A 20,037-nucleotide genomic window follows, 5' to 3' on the forward strand; every position below is an offset into this window, starting at 1 on the left:
GGGAATGCGTGGGTCTCCCCCGCATTAAACATAAATAAATAAATAAAATATTTCGTTTTTCTATAAAAATGGATTTAGTAAAATCTTCAGTAGGAGAAATATATTCGACGAAATCACATACATCCTACTCCCTACACAAACACACACAGACACATACACGCACTCACGCACACATAAACACACACACAAACTTACCTGCACTCCCACTGTTGGGGGTGTTCCTGGCCCCCATGCGGTCCCGTAAGCCCCCACCCTGTAAGGACCACACTCGACACACGTCCTTACAGTTCGGGCTTCCTGGTCGCTCTATCGCGGCTGGGAACGCCCCGTTTATTTATGCAGCACGCGGCGACGTGCAACGTCACGCCGCCGCGTGTGCATCCCGTCACGGGGCAGCGCCACACTCCTCCTTTTTCGGGAGGACACACAAATGTTTTTAATATACACCGCAAACCACTAAAACAATTAACTGTTACATTTCACGCCACACTTGCCCAAAACCCCTTTAATGTCAGCCACCCGGATTCCCTCACTCAGGTTGACCAACCAGCTGTCCCAGCACGTATTCACTGAGGTAAGCGGGTTTCCCTCGCCCAGCCCTCTGGGGGTACCTCCCGCTTACCTCCGGCACAGGAAGTCCTTCTGCCGACGTCCCCCGGATATGGGACCCAGGTGTGCTGGAGGAAACTCCTCCGTCTTCCGGTACCTCCATTAAGTCCATCTCCCGTGGCGGTTCAGTTCTTGGATCACCCAGTTTCTTAAAGAAGCTGACATTCCCGGTGACGGCAGATCTTCCGTCAGAGGCCGTCACCATGGAACCCTTCACAGCCACAACGTCCAATGGCTCCGGCTCATAGGGGAGCGAGAGCTTTCCATGGGGGTGTCAATTACGGATGAGGACTTCGTCCCCTGGCTCGAGCCGCTGGGGTTGGAGACCCCTTCGCAGGTTCTCCTGTTCAATCCTCACCCGCCGGTCTTCCTCGACCTGTTGATTGTCAATCACCCCGGGCTCCTTCTCCCCGACATCGGGTAGTAGGCCCCTGGGGCAGCGCTTGAACAGGGCCTCAGCTGGAGCCACCCCGTGGATGCATGTGGGGTGGTGCGGTACACCCGCAGGAACTGGTATAAGGCTCGTTGGAGTGGCTGTCCTTGTACCTGGGCGATCCTGAAGGGCTTATTGAGCGTCCGCTTCAGTCTCTCAGCATCTCCATTTGCCCTAGGCCACAATGGGGACACCTTCCTATGCTGGACCCTGCAGCTCTCCGTTCCGAGAACCGCTCACTCTGGAACGGCGACCTGTTGTCTGAGCACAAGGTGTGGGGGAACCCATGGGCCGCGAACACTTTTTCAACGGCCACGACCACGTGTTCGAAAGCCGCCGATTCGACAAACTCCACCTCTGGATACCGTGAATATTCGCCGACGATTACAAGGAAATGGGTTCCTATGGACGTTGACCCGAAGTCTGCATGGACGACCTCCCAGGGTCGCGTGCCTCGGGGCATTGCTTCGATGGCCGGCTCTTGCTGCAGAGGAGATGCCGCCAGGCACCATACACAGGCCGCCACAAAGTCATCCACTCTCCGCTCAAGCTCGGGGAACCAGACCTTCAGCCGCAGCCTGGCCTTGGTCTTTGCGGCGCCCTGGTGTCCATGGTGGGCCAAGGTGATCACATCCTTTACTTTGGACTGGGGGACCACTATCCGGTCACCTCGGAGCAGCAGGCCCGATGCTGAGAAGGACAATTCCTCCTTGACCTTCCATAGTTGCTCAAGTACTGTCTTGGCCTCCTGGGTCCGCCCCGCTAAAGCTTCCAGGACAGACTTCCAGGAGCCCTGCTGCATGGGGTGCTTTAGGATCCGGAAGCACTCGTCCTCGGTAGCTGCCGCTTCCAGTTCTGACAGGGGCATTGCGTTCGGCGTGGCCGCCTCCACCACCATTCGGACGTGATCATCGGCCTCCTCCGCACAGGTGTCATACTCATCTCCCCCACGCACTCCCAGATGTCTGGAAAGATAGTCCGCTGCATTATTGGCCCCCAGCCGATACACCAGGGTGACCCCATACTCGGGAAGAGCAAGCATCCACCTCTCGATTCTGGCCGGTGGTTTCGAGGATGACCCTGCCAGAATGGGAAGCAGGGACTTGTGGTCTGTCACCACCGTCACTGGACGCCCCAAGACATAGAGCCGAAAATGTCTGCAGCCCCAGAGGATCGCCAGCGCCTCACGCTCGATCTGTGAGTATCTTTGTTCAGTTTCGGAGAGCGCTTTGCTGGCGTAGGCCACTGGCTGGATACTCCCGTCCCGGTCCACCTGGGTCAGCATGGCACCCAGGCCAAATGGACTGGCGTCCACAACGATCTCGGATGTCAGCGCCAGGTCGAAGAACGCCATGGTGTGCTCAGCTGTCAGGGCTCTCTTGATGTCCTCAAAGGCCGCTTGCTCGAGCGGGCCCCAGTGCCAGGCTGACTCCTTCTTCGTCAGAGCCCTGAGTGGTTCAGACCTAGAGGCGAGATTTTGGATGAAACGCCCACAGTAGGTTACCATGCCGAGGAAGCTCCTCACGTCAGCCACCGACTCGGGGGGCTGTGCCTTCTTAATATCTTGGACTTTCCTCGGGTCCGGCGACACCCCCCCCCTTGAAGACAAAACCGAAGAATTTGATGGAAGGGCGCAGGAACTCGCATTTGTCCCTGTGAAGGGTGAGGCCTAGCGATTGCAGTCTCTCAAAGGTCTTCCCCAGCTTTCTCAGATGGTCCACCTCAGTCTTTGCGAACACCAGAATCTCATCGCTGATGTTTAGGACACCCTCCAGATCTGCGAGGGCACCCCGAATAATATTCTGAAAGACCTCTGCAGCCGATAACACCCCGAAGCTCAGCCTCTTATACTGGTATAGTCCTCGGTGAGTGGTGAATGTGGTGATATACCTGGACTTAGGATGGAGGACAACCTGATGATAGCCTGCTCGGAGGTCTAGTTTGGAAAAGAACCAAGCCCCTTGTACTTCCGCAATAATGTCATCGATAGTGGGGGTGAGATGCCACTCCCTCCTGATGGCCTTGTTGGGCAGTCTCATATCTACACAGATCCGGACAGAGTCAGGTTGTTTGGGCTTCCTAGCCACAACAATCAGGGACACCCAGGGGGTCGGGCCCTCCACCTTCTCGATGATGTCGAGATTCACCAGGTTGTCCAGCTCCTTATCAACCTGCTCCCTCAGATGAAACGGTACCCTGCGGTGTTTCAGGGCGATGGGCTGCACAGAGCCATCGATGTGCAACCTTACCGGGTCACCGGTCATCCTTCCAATGCCATTGAAGAGGGCGGCATACTTGTCGAACAGATCATTGATGTCCTTGAGGTATACTGAGTATGCAAAACTGACAATTCCAAGAGCCTCGACGGCTGCACAGCTCAGCAAAGTGTTGTTGCTTACGGCGTCACATAGAACCGGGCTTTGATCTGCGAGCCCTCATGCTCCACCTTCGTCACGAAGGCACCGTCCAGCGGTATTGGTTCCAATCCTCCAAACGCGAATATGCGGGCTCTTGGCGTGAGTAGCTTTGGGGGCGAGTCAAGGGCATCATAGTGCCCCCGGGCCATCACATTGACTGAGGCTCCCGTGTCCACCAGCACCGGGACCGGCGAGTGATTGACCTCCACCACACACCTTGGTTGCCTCCTGTTCTTCCCCCTCAGGATCTCCACACTGGAAATAAAGAAAATGTTTTCTTCATCTTCCTCCTCGGCCTCGTCCACGTGGGCATCCTCCCCGCCCTGGTCCACCTGGGCCACATTTGGTGGGCGGTTTTGGCGCGGGACCCACGTCCGAGCCGGGCCTCTCGGCACCATCACGGGCAGGGCTGCCTTACACACCCTCGAAAAATGGTCAGGCAGGCCGCACCTACCACATGTCCTTCCAGCCGCCGGACACTCCTTCGGGTGGGGGAGGTCGTACCCGCACTTCTGGCACGATTCCCCCACTCTCCCTGCTCTGTCATGGGGTCCCACACCAGGCCTTCTCACTCCTCTGCCACCACGCCACATGGCACACACCTCCTCCGACTTTATTGAGCGGGACCCCGCCTCCATCTTGGTTACCCGAGCCTCCGCCACCTCATGGCACAGGCCTAGTTCCAGGATTTGGGGTAGAGTGATATCCGACTCTCTCAGGACCTGCCTCCTGAGTTTGCCCGAGGAGCATTGTGCGCATCATGTCCTCTGTGTCTCCCCACGCACAACCCAGGGAGAGGCGACGTAGGTGACCATAGAAGGTGTCCAGTGTTTCATCCTCCTTTTGCTTGGCCGATAGCATGACAAATCTTTCATAGTCCACGTGGGCAAGGGGCAGAAAATGGGCCAGGAGTGCCGCCTTGGCCGCGTCATAAGAGCCATCCCCTGCAGGAAGCGACTCAAAAATCTCCTGGACTGACGGCCCCTCGGAGTACAGCATAGTTGCCACCCTGCTGTCATCATCCGTCACCTGGGCGGCCCTGAAGTACATATCGAGGCGCCCAACCCACCTCCTCCACCTGGGCACCATGCTGGATGGTCGGCCCGATGCGTCAAATTCGAGGATAGGCTGCAGGGCTGCATGGGCACGTGCTTGGGCCATGATAGGAAGTCCTTGCTGAGCAACTGACTGCACCACCGGTGGCCCCTGAGGCACAGGAGCTTGACCAACTACTTGGACTTGAGGGGGTAGCTGTGGAGCCGCCACTGGGTGTTGCACTGGAAGCACCGGAGCCTGAAAGACCTGCTGTTGAGCTGCCGCCTGACCACAGTCCTGGGGAAGCTGTGCGGCTGCAGGGGTCCCACCGCCTTGATCGCCAGAGTCACTCATGGGCTTGAGCGCACAGGCACCCCCACTTTGGAATCTGGGAGCCGCAACTCAATCACCCACCACCACCTCACAGTCTGGATACCCCACACAGGCAAAGTAACAGTCCAACCTGGGGAGGCGATGGTGTAATCTTGTCCTCAGCACTCCTAAGACTGCCACCAGAACTGAAGAAGCAGAAGAAAAACCTGCCAACTTGAGGATCCACCACTGCAGTAATCCACCCTGATGATGAGGAGGGCGAAGAAGAGGCCACAGCAGCCTGATGATGAAGGGGATGAAGAAGCACTGTGCCCCCTCACTGCAGCAAACACCCAGGGGTGTAGGAGTTCAAAAAATTAAGCGAAGAAAAGAACTGGGCTAAGCAGGCCCAGCCATTTTAGCCCTTCTCCTTGCTTTCACTCGACGTAGGAGGCCCAAATCTGGAGGAAAATCCAAAAATCTGGCATGGGCGTGCAGGTTTGACTGCCTGCAAGCAGTATGTCCAAAAATTAGACCTGGATCACCTTCACCATCCAAACCGGAGCTTGGTGAAGTTCCACGGCCCTGCTGACAAAATGGGCGCCAGCCGCGTGTGCGATCCGCAGCCACGGCATGAAACGAAATGTCCGTTCGTTCCGTTTCAGGGAAGAAAATTATGGAATTCTTTCACCGCCGGGCCCGGGCATCCGCATCCACCTGTCGCCAATGTTGGGGGTGTGTCCTTGCCCCCAGGCGGTCCCGTAAGCCCCCACCCTGTAAGGACCACACTCGACACACGTCCTTACAGTTCGGGCATCCCGGTCGCTCTATCGCGGCCGGGAATGCCCCGTTTATTTATACAGCACGCGGCAGCGTGCAACGTCACGCCACTGAATGCGCGTCCCCTCACGGGGCAGCGCCACACCCACAACGGCTCTTCTTGCTACTGACCTGCCTGTTAGCCCCTGCACGCACTCGTGTGCAGCAGGGGCATGATAGTTCGATTTAGAAAGACCGCTCGGTGCGGTCACAGTACGGTCTTTCTAAATCGATCTTTTTTTATTTCGTTTTTTTAAAAAGGTCTTTTCACTTAGGACCGTGAAATGTGTGCCTTTGCGGTCCTGACTTACCTAACTCGTACCCTATTGCAGGCTTTCCAGATGCACCCCGTCTGAATAAGGTGCTTTGGGAACCCTGCTCCAGTAGCTGATGCCTGCCTGTGGGTCTCCATCAGAGAGAGGGGCACTGGGATTGTGAATGTATAACCACTCCTAGAGCTCTGGCCTCTCTGTCAAACAGCCACTCCAATGGAACCGCGGGGGGCATGACAAACCTCTGAAAACCTATGCTGATTATAAAACAAGAAATGTCATACAAATATGTAAAGCATTTGCTGGCCATTAGACAAGATACTAACACGCTTGAATTGGCAAAGTCAATGATTTGGGAGCTGCGACGCCAATGGCAAAGGCTTCAATACAGATTGAAGCATTGCCGTTGGGCTGTCATATGGAATACTGTTATTTTTTATCGGAAATACTCTAAGCAGCTTCAATATATGTAACCCTCTTAGGATGCATGATGGGGGATGATCGTAGGATATTTGCTGACCCACATGTTTTTACCTGCGCCCAAGCTGAGGGCTTTAACCCGGAGAATGGTAATAATACCAAGCGCTACTGAACCCATCCAATGTCTATAAGGCTGAACATTTGAATGGTTGGTCCTTTGCGCAACAGCAAGGAGAGTGGAGAAAATCCACCCCATGGACTCGGCACCGCCATGGCACCATGTAGGCCTAGACTTCCCACTCAGCTCTGCATTATTTTACTTGTCAGTAAAGAGCCAGGATCCTGGCAGCAATATCCTGTGCCCCCATCTGTGTCCTGCAGTACCTGACCAAAGCCTTTTACAGACCTCCTTAGAATGTGCACATGCCAGGGTGCCCTGGCTGCTATGTACCTCCCACACCCCACCGCCACCTGCGTGGCAACTGCAGTCCTCTCTGTCGTGGTCACATTTAAAAGCGCACACCATTGATTCAGAAAGGTGTGACATGTGCACATGCACACATTGATTTTTTGTTGCTCTATGGCAGAGAGGTGGAGCTCAGGGGCAACGTGCTCGCCTTGGAAAAAAGACGATCATGGAGCAACACAGGTTCGATCCCCGGGTCCGCACGTTATAAATAATCTATCATTTCATATATCATAATCCTCTTGTAAGGTTGGACAACATGATATCTACACTCTTTATTTAGGCGAGCTCTAGTTAAATGCTGCACCTGGTTGGAAAAAGAAATGTGACCTCGGATTAGGTAGATGCTGCGATGGAGAGCCTAGAGGGCGTGTTTTCACAGCCACTGGTGAAGTCAGAATGTTAATTATGTGCTCCATACTCGTATTTAGTTATTTATTTATTCCAAATGTTTTATTCCTTTTTCTAGCTGATCACTTTGCTTGTACTCGTATGGGTCCAAAGGAGATCAATAGAGGAAAGTATGTACTAAATGATGCTTTACGCTAGTGTGCTATAGGTTCTACAGATTTTCATAGCTTTCTTTTTTTAAAGCCTGCACTTTGTTCATGCAATTTTGGCCATCATGAAGTTGACGATTTAAAAAAAAAAAATGGGGTGTCCTCATGCCCTCCCCCTATGTTCGCAACCCCTGACCTCCTCACCACCTGCTCCCCTACCCCCACATACACATGTATACATGTATCTGTATTTGTAAATGGCCGAATTCGATCAAAACTGCACAAAGGGTCATTATAAGTAAGGCAGTGCAGTACAAATTGGTGGTAATGGAGTGGTAACTCAGTTGCTGCCGCATTACCGCACAGCCATACTACAAGTTAGGCAGTGAAGTGGAGGATTGACCTCCAGCAAAAATCTGGAGGTAAATCCGCTACTTTACAACCGAAAATAAGAAAAATCAGCACAATTACCGCCAGCAGAATTACTGTCAGTGGTAATTCTGCCAAAATCCCCATGGAGTCCTATGGACTGCAATAAATGTGGGTTAACACCGCCTACCACCACTTGTAATCCGGCGGTAAGTCCACCAAAGTGGTGGTAACAGTCATTCCGATTGGCGGTATTCAGGCAGATTCACTGCCGGAATACCTGCAAACTTGTAATGAGGCTTATAGTGCATATTTTAAAAACCAAATGTCTCATGCTGGGTTTTGTGATAATTTAGTGATAATTCCTCCAAATTACCACCAAAATCGGTAATCGTTTCCACCACTAGGTCCCATGGGTTTACCATGGAATTACAAGTGGTGCTAGGGCATGTTAGTCCCCATTTTCGTAGTCTATATAACTCCATGAGGTCTTTGGGGGAATTACCGCAAACAGTAATTCTGCTGCAGTAATTTTGCAGATTTTTTTGGTGGAGGTAAATCCCAAAAAATGAGGTTGCGGAATTGCCACCACTTTTTACCGTTCTGCCAAACTCGGAATGCGGCCCTAAAAAGTATTTTAAAACATGCATTACTGTGCTATGATGTAATGTTATGCAATCTTATGTAAGTGGTACTGCCACTAATGGTGGCCTCGCTGCGATGATGATATTGCCAACTTTATAAAGGAAGACTTGGACTTTCATTAGCATTATTCAGATTGTTTGCTTATCATTTCTGTTTCTTGTGTACACGTACTTTAAATCAAATAACGTTTATTAAGGAAACTGAGTAAAATAATCCTTAAACCTTCTTGTCATAATAAAGGCTTTGAAGACACTGAATTCATCACAAATATCCTCACACAAACTTTCCTCAAAGGCATCAATCTCTTCTATCAAACAACGTTCAGTTACAAAAGTGGCAATGTCTGAAGTGCGTCATCATCACAGGATACCTCAAAGAGCACTAACTGTAGTGGAGGAAGTCAGTCTGTCGTGGCACAGTTCTATTTTTCTTTACTCTTAAGGCAATTTAATGTAGATTGCTAATCTATGTAGGAATAAAGGACCATCCAGGTTCCGCAAATATAGATAAGCTTCCCTATGTTTCACAATATGTTGTTCTGTAGAACTAGGGACAAGCCACTGTTTTCTAGGAATGTGATTGAATACCCAACAGCTGTGTAAATGCACACTACTTTACACCTTGCGTGATCCTGATTAATTTAATTCCCTCAGTGGTACAAAATGCAACAAATACATTTCTCAACCTTGAAGTGTCCTTGAGCCAGATGCCGAGTGTCAGAGCAAGTATGTGGATAGAGCAAACTAACTGATAATCAGGTTACCCTTAATTTGTAGTTTTGGGAACCCATATGTTGTAGCCTAAATAGAAGAAAGACTTTCTTATCAAAGGAATTCCTACTAGAAAGAAAAAGATTGCGTCGTTATACAGGTACGGTAAATGTTGACTGAAAAAGAAGAAATTAAAATATGGTTGTAAAGATATCTAGTTATAGCCTCTAGTTTGAAAAGGGAATATAATGTTCCTCTTAATCACTATCATAACTTTTAATATGAAATGCGTGATAACAATTTATTTGGAAGCCTAAACTTGAATTGTGAAAATTGAATTTTCTTTTATATTGGACATGTCTGTCTGATTCTTTTATTGATTTTTATAGCGCATATGTGTTGTTTTAGTATTGTATCATTTGAAAAAGATGTTTTGCAAAGTTTGAAGTGTTTTGATTTATTGTATTGTTTAAATTATATGTTGTAAAGATGTTCCATCAAACACAACAATAATAAAAAAAAATAAAAAAAACAGGTAACTTTGCAGCAAAATCCAATGCACCTGTTCTTTTTTATCCCCTTTCAGATCAGCTTTGCTGCCTCAGTTGCTGTTCTGAGTGACAAGACTCAGTTCCCCTCCTTCCTGAGGACCACACCGAGTGATGACCACCAGGCTTACGGGCTAGCAAAGATGGTGATTCATTTTGGATGGACATGGGTTGGGATTCTGGCAGAAGAGACTGATTACGGTCTACAAGGGAGCCAGGTATTCTACAACGAGCTGCAGCAGGCCGGCTACTGCGTAGCCTTCTTCCTAATGCTCCCGATGGTGACTTCAAGGGACAGCACCCAGCACCTGGTGGAGACCATCAGGGCGTCCACAGCCACCGTCATCATGGTCTTTGCTACAGTTTATCTCCTTGCCCCTGTGATGGATGCCATGGCCAAAGGTGGAGTTCAAGGTAAAGTCTGGCTAGCCAGCGACGGATGGATCATCAACAGCATCCTCAATAAACCATACCATCGGAACACCCTAAAAGGCACCATTGGCTTTTCCCCGAAATTAGGAACGATCCCAGGCTTTCGAGACTATCTGTATAGACTGAACCCTTACAATGCTGCCGGGGATATCTTCATCAAGGACTTCTGGGAAGAAATGTTTGGTTGTCAGTGTGAGGGCCCTGGCAGAAACAAAACAGTACTTGATTTCCCGAGCCAAGCTAATGGTTGCACAGGCAATGAAGAATTGAAAATGCTCAAGGACAGTTTGTTTGGTGCAGACCAGCTATGGGAAACGTTTAATATATATAATGCAGTCTATGCCATTGCCCATGCCCTGAATGAGCTGCAGCCTTGCAGAATTAGCAAGGGGGTTCAAGGGAGCAGCAAGATATGTAGCTTACAGTCATGGAAAGTAAGTATGAGCATTAGTAATGACTAATTAATGAATATTCATGTATTGTTCATGCATTTTCAAAAGAAAGCTATACAGGATGAGAATGTGTTACATAAATACTTTCTGACTACTTGGATCAGAAACCATATTTTCAAAGAGGCAAAGGAGAGTGGAGAAGTGAGTAAAACAAGGCATTCTGTTTTGCAAAGCAGATCCCCTTCAAGGTTATTTTCTTGATTGTCAAAGGTATTGATAGCCTCCCCTTCCGAAAATGAAAAAGAGGGTGGAAGTGAAAATTTGCAAAATGTAGATCTGGTAAAAACTATATGAAAAATGAGCAGCAGGTCATTATTGGTTTTGACACATATGGTGATGTTCATGTGCCAGCTTGAGCTCAAAACATTGCTACAGCATAGAGAAAGAAGAGAAAGGGTTTTAGGATGCAGAATATGGAGCTTGTATGGCAATTGGCATTTATTGGCTGCATTACAGTTTGGTATTTGTTTGGTCCTTCAGTTCACCTTTCTTTCTTCTCGTTTTTCGTCCTAAGTAGTACTTCTTCTTCATTATAGTGCTCTTTCATTCGTTTCCTTCGACATAATCTATCCCCTCTGTTCGTATCCTTCATCATAGTCATTCCCCTTCATCAAAGTCCATCATCAAAGTTCCTCCCCTTCGTCATAGTCCTTTGTAATAGTTCCTTATATAACAGTACTTCTCAATAGTACTGATCCTTCTGATTCGTCATATTCCTTCATCATAGTCATTCATCACAGTGCTTTGTTATAGACCTTCTCCCTCAGGATAGCCTTTTGTCATAGTCTTCATCATAGTGCTTTGTTGCAACCTTTCTCCTTCGTCATTGTGTTTCTTCTTCATAATAGTTCTTCGTCATGGTCTTTCTTCTTTGTCCTTGTCCTTCAACATAGTTCTTCACCCCAGACCTTCTCTTTTGTTGTAGACCTTCATCCTATTCCTTCTCTATCATAGTCCTTCATGCTAGTCCTCCCACATTTGTATACTCTTTTATGAGAACCCTTCTGATTTACCATAGTCCTTCATTAAAGTCCTTTATCATTGTCCGTGTCCATTGCCCTGGTCCATCTTCTTCACCATAGTCCCTTTTCTTTGTTATAGTAATTCTCCTTTATCATATTCCTTCATCATGGTCTTGCATACTAGTATTTATCCGCTGTCCTGGCCCTTCTCTTTCATCATAGTCCCTCCCCTTTATATCAGTGTTTCATGATAGTCTTGGTCCTTCCACATCATTATAGTCCTTCAACTTGGCATTCAGCATCATAGGCCTTCTTTCTAGTACTTTACCATAGTCCTTCTTAATAGCCATTCTCCTTCATCAAAGTCCCTATCCTTGATATTAGTCCATCGTAACTGAGCTTCTCCTTCATCATAGTCCTTTGATCTTGTAATTCTTCTTTGTCAATCGCCAGAGTCCTTCAACATACTGCATCTCCTTCATCACAGTCATTTGTCTTAGTCATTCATCTTCATTATTATCTTTCATTATAGTCCTTATACTTTTCCATAGTCCCTTGTCTTAGACATTCTACATCATCATCATCCTTTGTATTAGGCTTCTGCCATAGTCCTTCTTCTTCTAATTGGCCTTCGTCACATCATATCCCTTCATCATAGACCTTAGTCACAGTCCTTCTCCTTTGCAGTAGTCATCTATTGTAATTCTTCTGTTTTGTGCAGATCTGTCACCTTCACCATAATCCTTCTCCTTGATCATAGCCACTCATCATAGTTCTGGTCCTTCTCCTTTGTCAGAGTCCTTAATCAAAATCCTTCTCCTTAGCACTTCTCCTTCATCAAGGCTCTTCACAGTAGTCCTGCTCCATTATAGTGCTTTATCCTAGTCCTTTTGTTTATCATAGTCCTTCACTATAGTTCTTCCCCTTCATCAGAGTTCCTCATCACAGTCCTTTGCCATTTTCCTTTGTCATATTGATTCTCGTTTATCATAGCCCTTCTCCTTCATCATGGCCATTATAGTCCTTCATCATGGCCTATCTTTGTCCTGGTCCTTCTCCTTCATCATAGTACTTTGTCATAGCCCTTCACCATAGTGCTTTTTCCTAGTCCTTGATTCTAGTCCTTCAGATTTATTTTTTTATGATGCGTATGATGCGCTAAATACGAAAAAGCCTGTAGGCATGGTAGCACAAGACAAGACAAACAGCATCGTTTTTCATCCTAGTGTTTCTCCTTCATCACAGACCTTCATCGTATTCCTTCTACTTCATCATAGTACTTCAACATAGCCTTTTCCATCACAGTCCTTCAATAATATGGTCATCATTCTTCTTCATTGTAGTGTTTTGTCATAATAATTACTTATAGTCATTCATCAGAGTCCTTCTCTTTTGTCCTGGACCGACCCCTTCGTCAATGTCCTTCTCATTTATCGTAGGCTTTCATTATAGTTCTTCATCCTAGTCCTCCTCTTTCATCATAAGCCTTTGTGTTATCCCTTTATCATAGTTCTTCATTGTTATCATTCTTCATATTCCTTCTTCATCATAGCCATTTTCCCTCATTCATCATAGTCCTTTATCATAGTTCTTTTTCTTCATCATTGTATATCATGGTAGTCCTTCTCTTCATTATATTCCTTCATCCTAGCTCTTCTCCCTCAACATAATCTTTCATCATAGTCTTTCTTCATAGTCCTTCTACTTCATCATAGTCCTTCATTAAAATCTTTTGTCTTAGTCCTCCTCCTTCACCATAGTCCCACCTCGTCATAGTCCTCCTAGATCGGCATATCCTTTTTCTAAGACCTTTTCCATCTTCATCATAGTACATCTCTGCTGTCCTAGTCCTTCTCCTTTATCCTAGTCCTCCTCCTTTTTCCTATTCCTCCTACGTCCTCCTTGTCCATCTATCTCCTTTGTCCTAATTATTCTCTTACCTCCTGTTACTCCATCCTAGTCCTTTTGCTTTTTAATATCCCTAGAAAGTCATCCAAGTCCGATTGTTTCTCAGGCAAAGTCTCCCAATCACTCATAGGCTCACTCTTTCTTCTTTGCATTGTTGTATCTATCTTTTCTTCTTTTCCCCTCCATATGACTTCTTTGTCTCCTTCTAGCTTTCTTGGGATGTCTGCTGCCGGTCATGGTGCAAATGATGCACAAGAAAGTGAAGAAATAAAGACTGCATGAGGAATTTCTTAAGCGGCTCGATGCTGAAGAATAACTAATATTAGTACCCAGCAGGGGCGTAGCCTAGTCCAACCAGCCAATGAGAAGGTTCAGAGTGGGGGCATTACGATATGGTAATCCTGCCGCTCCGAGCCTCCTCAGTGCTGGAGGCCACCACCTTCCACCCCAGGTGCTCAGGTAAGTGCTCCCCTGTGCCCTCTTCGCCCCACCCCCACCCATGGTGGCATTTTTTTAAATGTTATTCACTTCTGAATGGCCGTCATGGAAAGGGAGAAGGTACTACATGTAGTCCCTTCTCCCCGTTCCATGGCGGCAATCTTTTTTCTTTTATTTCTTACAGTTGTGAACAATTTCCCAGAGATTCAATTAGTACCCCGGTCCAACAGGCCGGGTTACTAATAGCAGTAAGCCACAGGCTGGGGGGCATTACCACTGCAGGTAACGCCCTGGGGCCCGCATTAAGGCCCTCGCTTTACTCGGGCCTGTAACTATGGGCCCCGTGATATTACCTGAGGCAGTATTTCTCCCCCAGCTCGGGGCTTATTGCCTAAATGTGATTTGTGAAAAGGTCACTCTGAAATGCTGAAACAATGACCCCCTAAAACTTAGCTTTAAGTCTGTGTCTCTCTTGATACCATGCCTGCCTCACACCATCCAGTATTTTCTTTTTAAATGGATGAAAAATCTATTCTGTACGCCCCCCTAAGATCACTCAGCTCGAGTAATTGTGGATGCATAACCATACCAAGATGCAAAAGAACTAGAGGCTTGCAGCAATCCTTTCCTGTCCTGGCAGCACAAGCTTGGATCAGGCTTCCTATATACCTGCACCTGGAACCAGGTTATCTTGCGTTCAGGAAACGTTTTAAAACTTTCCTATTTGAATAATCTTTTCCCCAGGCTGCTCCTCTGTGCCCTAGCCTCCATTCTTGGTAATTGCTTTCTGCAATGATTTATGTTCTGTCCTGTCATTTTTCTTGGCCTTCTGTGTTCTTGTAAGCGCCTTGATGCGTGTGGGCTTTGGTGCTCCATAAATAAATAGATAAATACATCACATATGATATTACTGCTGTGGAGCGATGCAAATGGAACATCTTTATAAGAGGTACCGCTTACAGCGTAATTTACAACATACCAAACTACTCCGTCACATAAAAGGTGCTTATTGAAAAAGAAACTTTGTACTGAAGTTTTTTTGTGAATACAGCAATCAAATAATACATAAAGAGAAACAATGAATGCAGTATGTATCATAGAACTAAAGTATTCTTAAGATGGTATGTTTATGTAGTAAAATGATAAGTCGAAGCATATCACAATCTTGAGAAATGTATTATCTGCATGAGACCTGCTTCTTGTTCTATGTATGTGCATTATGATCTCAGGGCAAACCCTAGGGAAAAGAACTTCAGAATATAGCACAAGGTAAAGCTCTACATGCACATTACCTTATTAGTAAGTGTCTCATGGTATCAATGTAGTATAATCACATGAAGTCCTCAGCTTAAAATGAATACTGTCACTGAACAAAAACAATCAACCCAGATATGTGATGTCATCAGTGATGTCATTGATGCGGTAATTTGTGATGTCATATTTGATGTCCTGGGTGTCAGTAATAGTATTGAATGGCAGTGGTGTGAGTTATGGTTGCATAGCTTACCATAGCTGTCGAATTTCTTGGGTTTATCGATTTTACTTGTTACCATAACGCCCCTTTAACAATGTTTTTCAATGAATATATATATATAAATATATATATATATCCACACATTAGATGGCCTGCGGTAGCGGCCATGTAGTTATGGTTAAGTTGCTAACCCATAGGAAGAGCACTTTTTGGGTGGCTTATAACTTCACTCCCCCTGGACGAATCCTCACCAAACTTTGCAAAAGAAGTATATGGCCCACAAAGTTTGGTGAGGTTTGGTCAAGGGGGGGGCAAGATTATAGGGGGGGGGTCCCAAAATTTCTTTTTTTCCCATAGACATAATGGGAAAAAACCTTGCTCATGCCTACAGACCAAACCGTTGGACGAATTTTCACGGCAGGAGCGGCGGCTTGGTCCTGAAAGCGTGCTTTTGTTAATTTGGTGTAAATCTGTCCAGTAGTTTTTTTTTAAACAACCAAAACGTAAGGCAAAAAAAAAATGTGATATCTATGTCCAGTCTGCAGACTCACTTACCTGTTCGGTCCGCGGACCGGCCCAAATAAATTTGTGGACTGGTCCACGGACACCGGGACGCAGCCTCTGATTGGGTGGTGAGAAAAGGTGAAATTAGTCAGTTTCTGTGAAACGCCAGACATGTTAGATTCGCAGACTTTGTTGGTGTCCGCGGACAGCGCGGAGAAAACTTTAAAAAAAATAAAGCAATATTGCACTTGTCATACTTAACAAACAATCTCTGGTGGGTGAGGGGGATGAGGATGGGATGGGATATGGCCATAAGAAGCCAAAATTCGGGTTGTTTCACCCCCGACAATCCACGAACACTCCAGATGGCCTGGGGCAGTCATGTGGTGTCCGCGGACACTTCAGATGTCCTAGGACATCTGTACCTATTTCTGCATTACAGGATTGGGGAAAAGCTGTTTTTGGATGGCTTATTACTTTAGCGTCACGCAATGAAACTTCATGCAATTTTGCAATTTTGTTCTAGACCTAATCCTGAATGGTTTTGCAGAGTTGTGTGGGATTCTGTCAAGAGGTGGCAACATTAGCGGGGGGTCGCAAAATACTGTAAAGGCATATAAATGTAGTGTCATGTGACGAATCTGCACAACATTTGGCAAAACGATTTTGCATCTAGATATAAATGGTTTTCTAAAGTTTGGTGGGATTTTCTCAAGGGGCGCAAAATGAGAGGGGGGGTCTCAACATTTTTAAATGGCTTATAACTTTCTTGCTATTTGACGAATGTGGACAAAAGTTTTGAGAAAGATTATAGACCCTACCTTCAATGTTTGTGTAAAGACTGAATGGATTTTGTCAAGTGGGGGCTAAGTTATATGGCTATTGTATGTACATACATTTTGACACTTTTGAAAAAATAAAACATGGGGGGATTTCAAGCAAACTCGTGAGGAGCATTGGCAAGGACATTAAAGCGTGGTTTTGCAAATGTGCCTGTGTTTTATTTTTTGACAAGTGTCATAAAGTAGGTACAAAAAATAGTCATATACCTTTGGTGACTGAGGTATAGCCTGTGTCCGTGGGCAGTAGCCAGATTGTCTGGGTCATGGCATAAGGTCATGATGCAGAAAATCTGGCTACTGGCCATGACCGCGAAAGACGTAAAATGGTGTTAAAGTGCCCATGTCCACCTGGGACCGGCTGTGTGGTAAAGTTATTCGAAAGTAGGATAGGTTTGAAAGGGAAAACAAATGTGCTCATGGTATTATGGTCATAGGGTTCTGCAGGCTGTCATGGAAAGGGAAGAAGGGCTCTGTACGGAGACCCGCCTTCTCTTTCCATGGTGGCCATCTTGGAAAAGGATTGTCCTTCCTTCCTACTGTAGGAAGAGAAATCTATTTTTTAGCACCCCGGCTTCCCGCTTTGGGAACCAGGGTTGCTAATGGCCTTTATCCCCATTGCAGGGGCTGCAATGGAATATAATGGTCCGGAGTCTTATTTATTTATTTATTTATTTATTTATTTATTTATTTATTTATTTATAACACGCTAAAGCCTGCAGACATCAGGCACACACAGACACACTTTGCTTGGGCCGATAACTTGGGCTGCTGGGCTGTTATCCCCTGTTGCGGATGAAAAATTGTGTTAAAGTGGCCATGTCCACCTGAGACCGGCTATGAGGCAAAGTATTTTGAAAGTAGAATAGGTTTGAAAGGGAAAAAAAATGTGCTTGTGGTAATATGGTCATAGGGTTCTGCAGGCTGGCATAGAAAGGGAAGAGGGGCTTTGTATGGAGCACCGCCTTCTCTTTCCATGGTGGCAATCTTGGAAAGCCGTTCCTGCCTACAGCGGGATGCCGCAGGTGTTCTGCTGTAGGAAGAACATTTTTTAGCACCCGGGTTACAGCTTTGTGCATTTCACTTTGGTATTTTAAGCCTTTGTTACACTGCCAACAGTGGTAAAGGACTGCCACACCCATGATTCTCTCTGGGTGCTAGAGGTAGGCACATCCTCTACCTCATCTTCTTGATCCTCTTCATTGTCTTTGGAAGTACTCCGCTTTTTCTGTCGTGTAGGTCCTCCAACTGGTGGTGGTGGTGGTGGCTCTTGGCGAGGAGGGACGGCAATATCTGATGCCATTTTTAAGAGAAATTGCAGTTTTACTAATATTCTTCCAAGTATGTGCTTTGCACTAGATTGTTAATGGATAATGAGTAAGTATAGGTGTAAGAGCTGTGCAAGGGAATATTTTGAGCTTGAAAGTTCCTAGATCATTCGAAAAATGCAGTTCCAAACATTCTTCCATGCGTTTACCCAATTCCGAAGTGCGGACGCCTTCGCAGACACGTTATCATGCTGCGTGCCAGCGCATGGTCACGTGGCACTGTCCGGAAGGTCTGTGATGATATCAGACGTTTGCGGACGTCAACAGATGCAAAAACAGTGGAGAAAGTTGCAAAAAGTGAATAGAAGAGTTAAAAATGATGCTAGAAGGTGGGAAATGGCAGAGTTTTAAGGTGATATAGTCGAGGTGAACGTGCACAAACTGTAGTTATTTCTGTTAGAATTGATTGTATCAAAGGTTTGATGTAGTTCTATGGGTTGCAGACCCACTGGTGTGGTGCCTCCGGGAAATGCCACACAAAGTGTAAGCGAAAAAAGGACCTTGGCCGTGAAGCCAGCAGTGTGGGCTGCACTCCCAAATACCACGATTATGTGGTTTTTGAATAACTTGTTAAAAACATTGTCTCCGTTCAAGGTGGTTTTTGTTCAAAGTATGCTTTTTTATTTTCACATTAAAGTTCAACAAGTTGAAGTCACTGTTGAGGCAGATGCACTTAATGAGCTGTGATTGGCCTATGCATTTCGGATTTGATATCCTTCCTCAGGGCCAGCTCGTGCTAATTAGTACCTTTGTAACCAATTGACCAATTTAGATAATACCTAAGTTAGCAAAGCATTCCTGAAGTGATCATTGTTACAATTATCATCAATTACATTTGTGAGGTCATCTTTGATGTCCTGGGTGTTAGTCTTAGCAGTGCACGGTGGTGGCGCGAGTTATGGTTGCTTAGTTTACCATAACTCGCGAATTTCTGAGGTTTTTCGGTTTTACTTGTAACCATAACATCCCTTTAACAACTTTATTTAATTGAATATATATATATACATATATATATATATTTATTTAAATATACATATATATGTATTAATTATAGGGTGGAGATAGCTGCCCCCTATAGTTAAGGTGAGTCGGACTCCAATAGGAACCACTCAGAATTCTATTGTTAATAACTTTTGTGATTCGAGTAATTGTTTTGGAGGAAATTACAAAAGTTAGTACAAACCTGTAGGCCCCCCAGACGGCAAAGTTTCATAAAGATTCATTAAAAAATCAAAAAGTTATTAGACGTCCAAAAGAATTTTTTTCTCTAAAAGTGCAGCCTACTTCCAATTCATTTTCCCATAGACAAAGAGGGTATATTTTTGCCATAATGCACAGCCCAAACCGCTGGACGGATTTGGACCAGGTCTGAAACAACTTGGGCACGGAGCGTTGACTTGTGATACATGTGTGGTTTGAGATCATTCCATGCAGTAGTTTTTTAAATATTTGATGGAGAAGGGGGTGCCCTTTCCCAAAAATTAAGATATCTCACGGATTTACCCAAAACCTGATTTTTTTAGAAATGAAACAACCGCCATCTTGTTTTTCTCTAGATGCGAGAGATATTCGCGACTAGAGCCGAGGATATGGGAAAATGAAACGCAGGAAAAAAGCTATTTGCAGGCCAAAAAACATGCAAATGCCAGAAGGTTAGAGGTGGGGATGGGGGGTGGCTAGAAGGCACTAAGTGAAATTTGGGAGTTGGAGGGGGTCTAGGGACTGCGTTTGCAACACAAAGCTTTCTGTAGCCTCGGCTATAACCTGCATCTCAAAGCAAACTGCGCCACAGAAACAGTGTACATTGTGGGGGGAATGGGAGAGGGCAGGAGGCCATCTGGGAGGTGGGGGGAGCTGGCACAGAAGAGGGGGACACTTGGTGAGGGCCTGGAAAGTAGTATTTTTTTGCCCATTTTGCAGCTATAAAAGACTACAGATAGCTGAGGGAATGTGTAGTTCAGTACCCGTGGTTAAAGGTTTTTTAGAAAGATATTTGTACAGCTATATTGAGGTTGGGGTGAAAAATCACTGGCCATGACATGATTGCCATGCAGGCCTCCCATCCATGCAGTAACCAGGACAGAAGCTGCTTAACTTCAAAGTGACAAGGGGTCCAGCCTCCTCAGGCCACGGTACCTGATAGTT

At 46.2% G+C, this 20,037-nt stretch overlaps 1 protein-coding gene across 1 annotated transcript in view; it reads left to right on the forward strand.

Annotated features, from left to right (window-relative positions):
• The window catches only part of LOC138554586 (vomeronasal type-2 receptor 1-like), a 230,367-nt gene that overhangs the window by 87,293 nt on the left and 123,037 nt on the right, over positions 1-20,037 (forward strand). The window contains exon 4 of the mRNA XM_069642596.1: positions 9,594-10,421. Within this exon, the coding sequence (XP_069498697.1) occupies positions 9,594-10,421 (828 nt within the window). The remainder of the gene's footprint in view (positions 1-9,593; positions 10,422-20,037) is intronic.

Source organism: Ambystoma mexicanum, chromosome 1q (assembly GCF_040938575.1).
Source record: "Ambystoma mexicanum isolate Mex_15411 chromosome 1q, UKY_AmexF1_1, whole genome shotgun sequence".
Taxonomy (NCBI): domain Eukaryota; kingdom Metazoa; phylum Chordata; class Amphibia; order Caudata; family Ambystomatidae; genus Ambystoma; species Ambystoma mexicanum.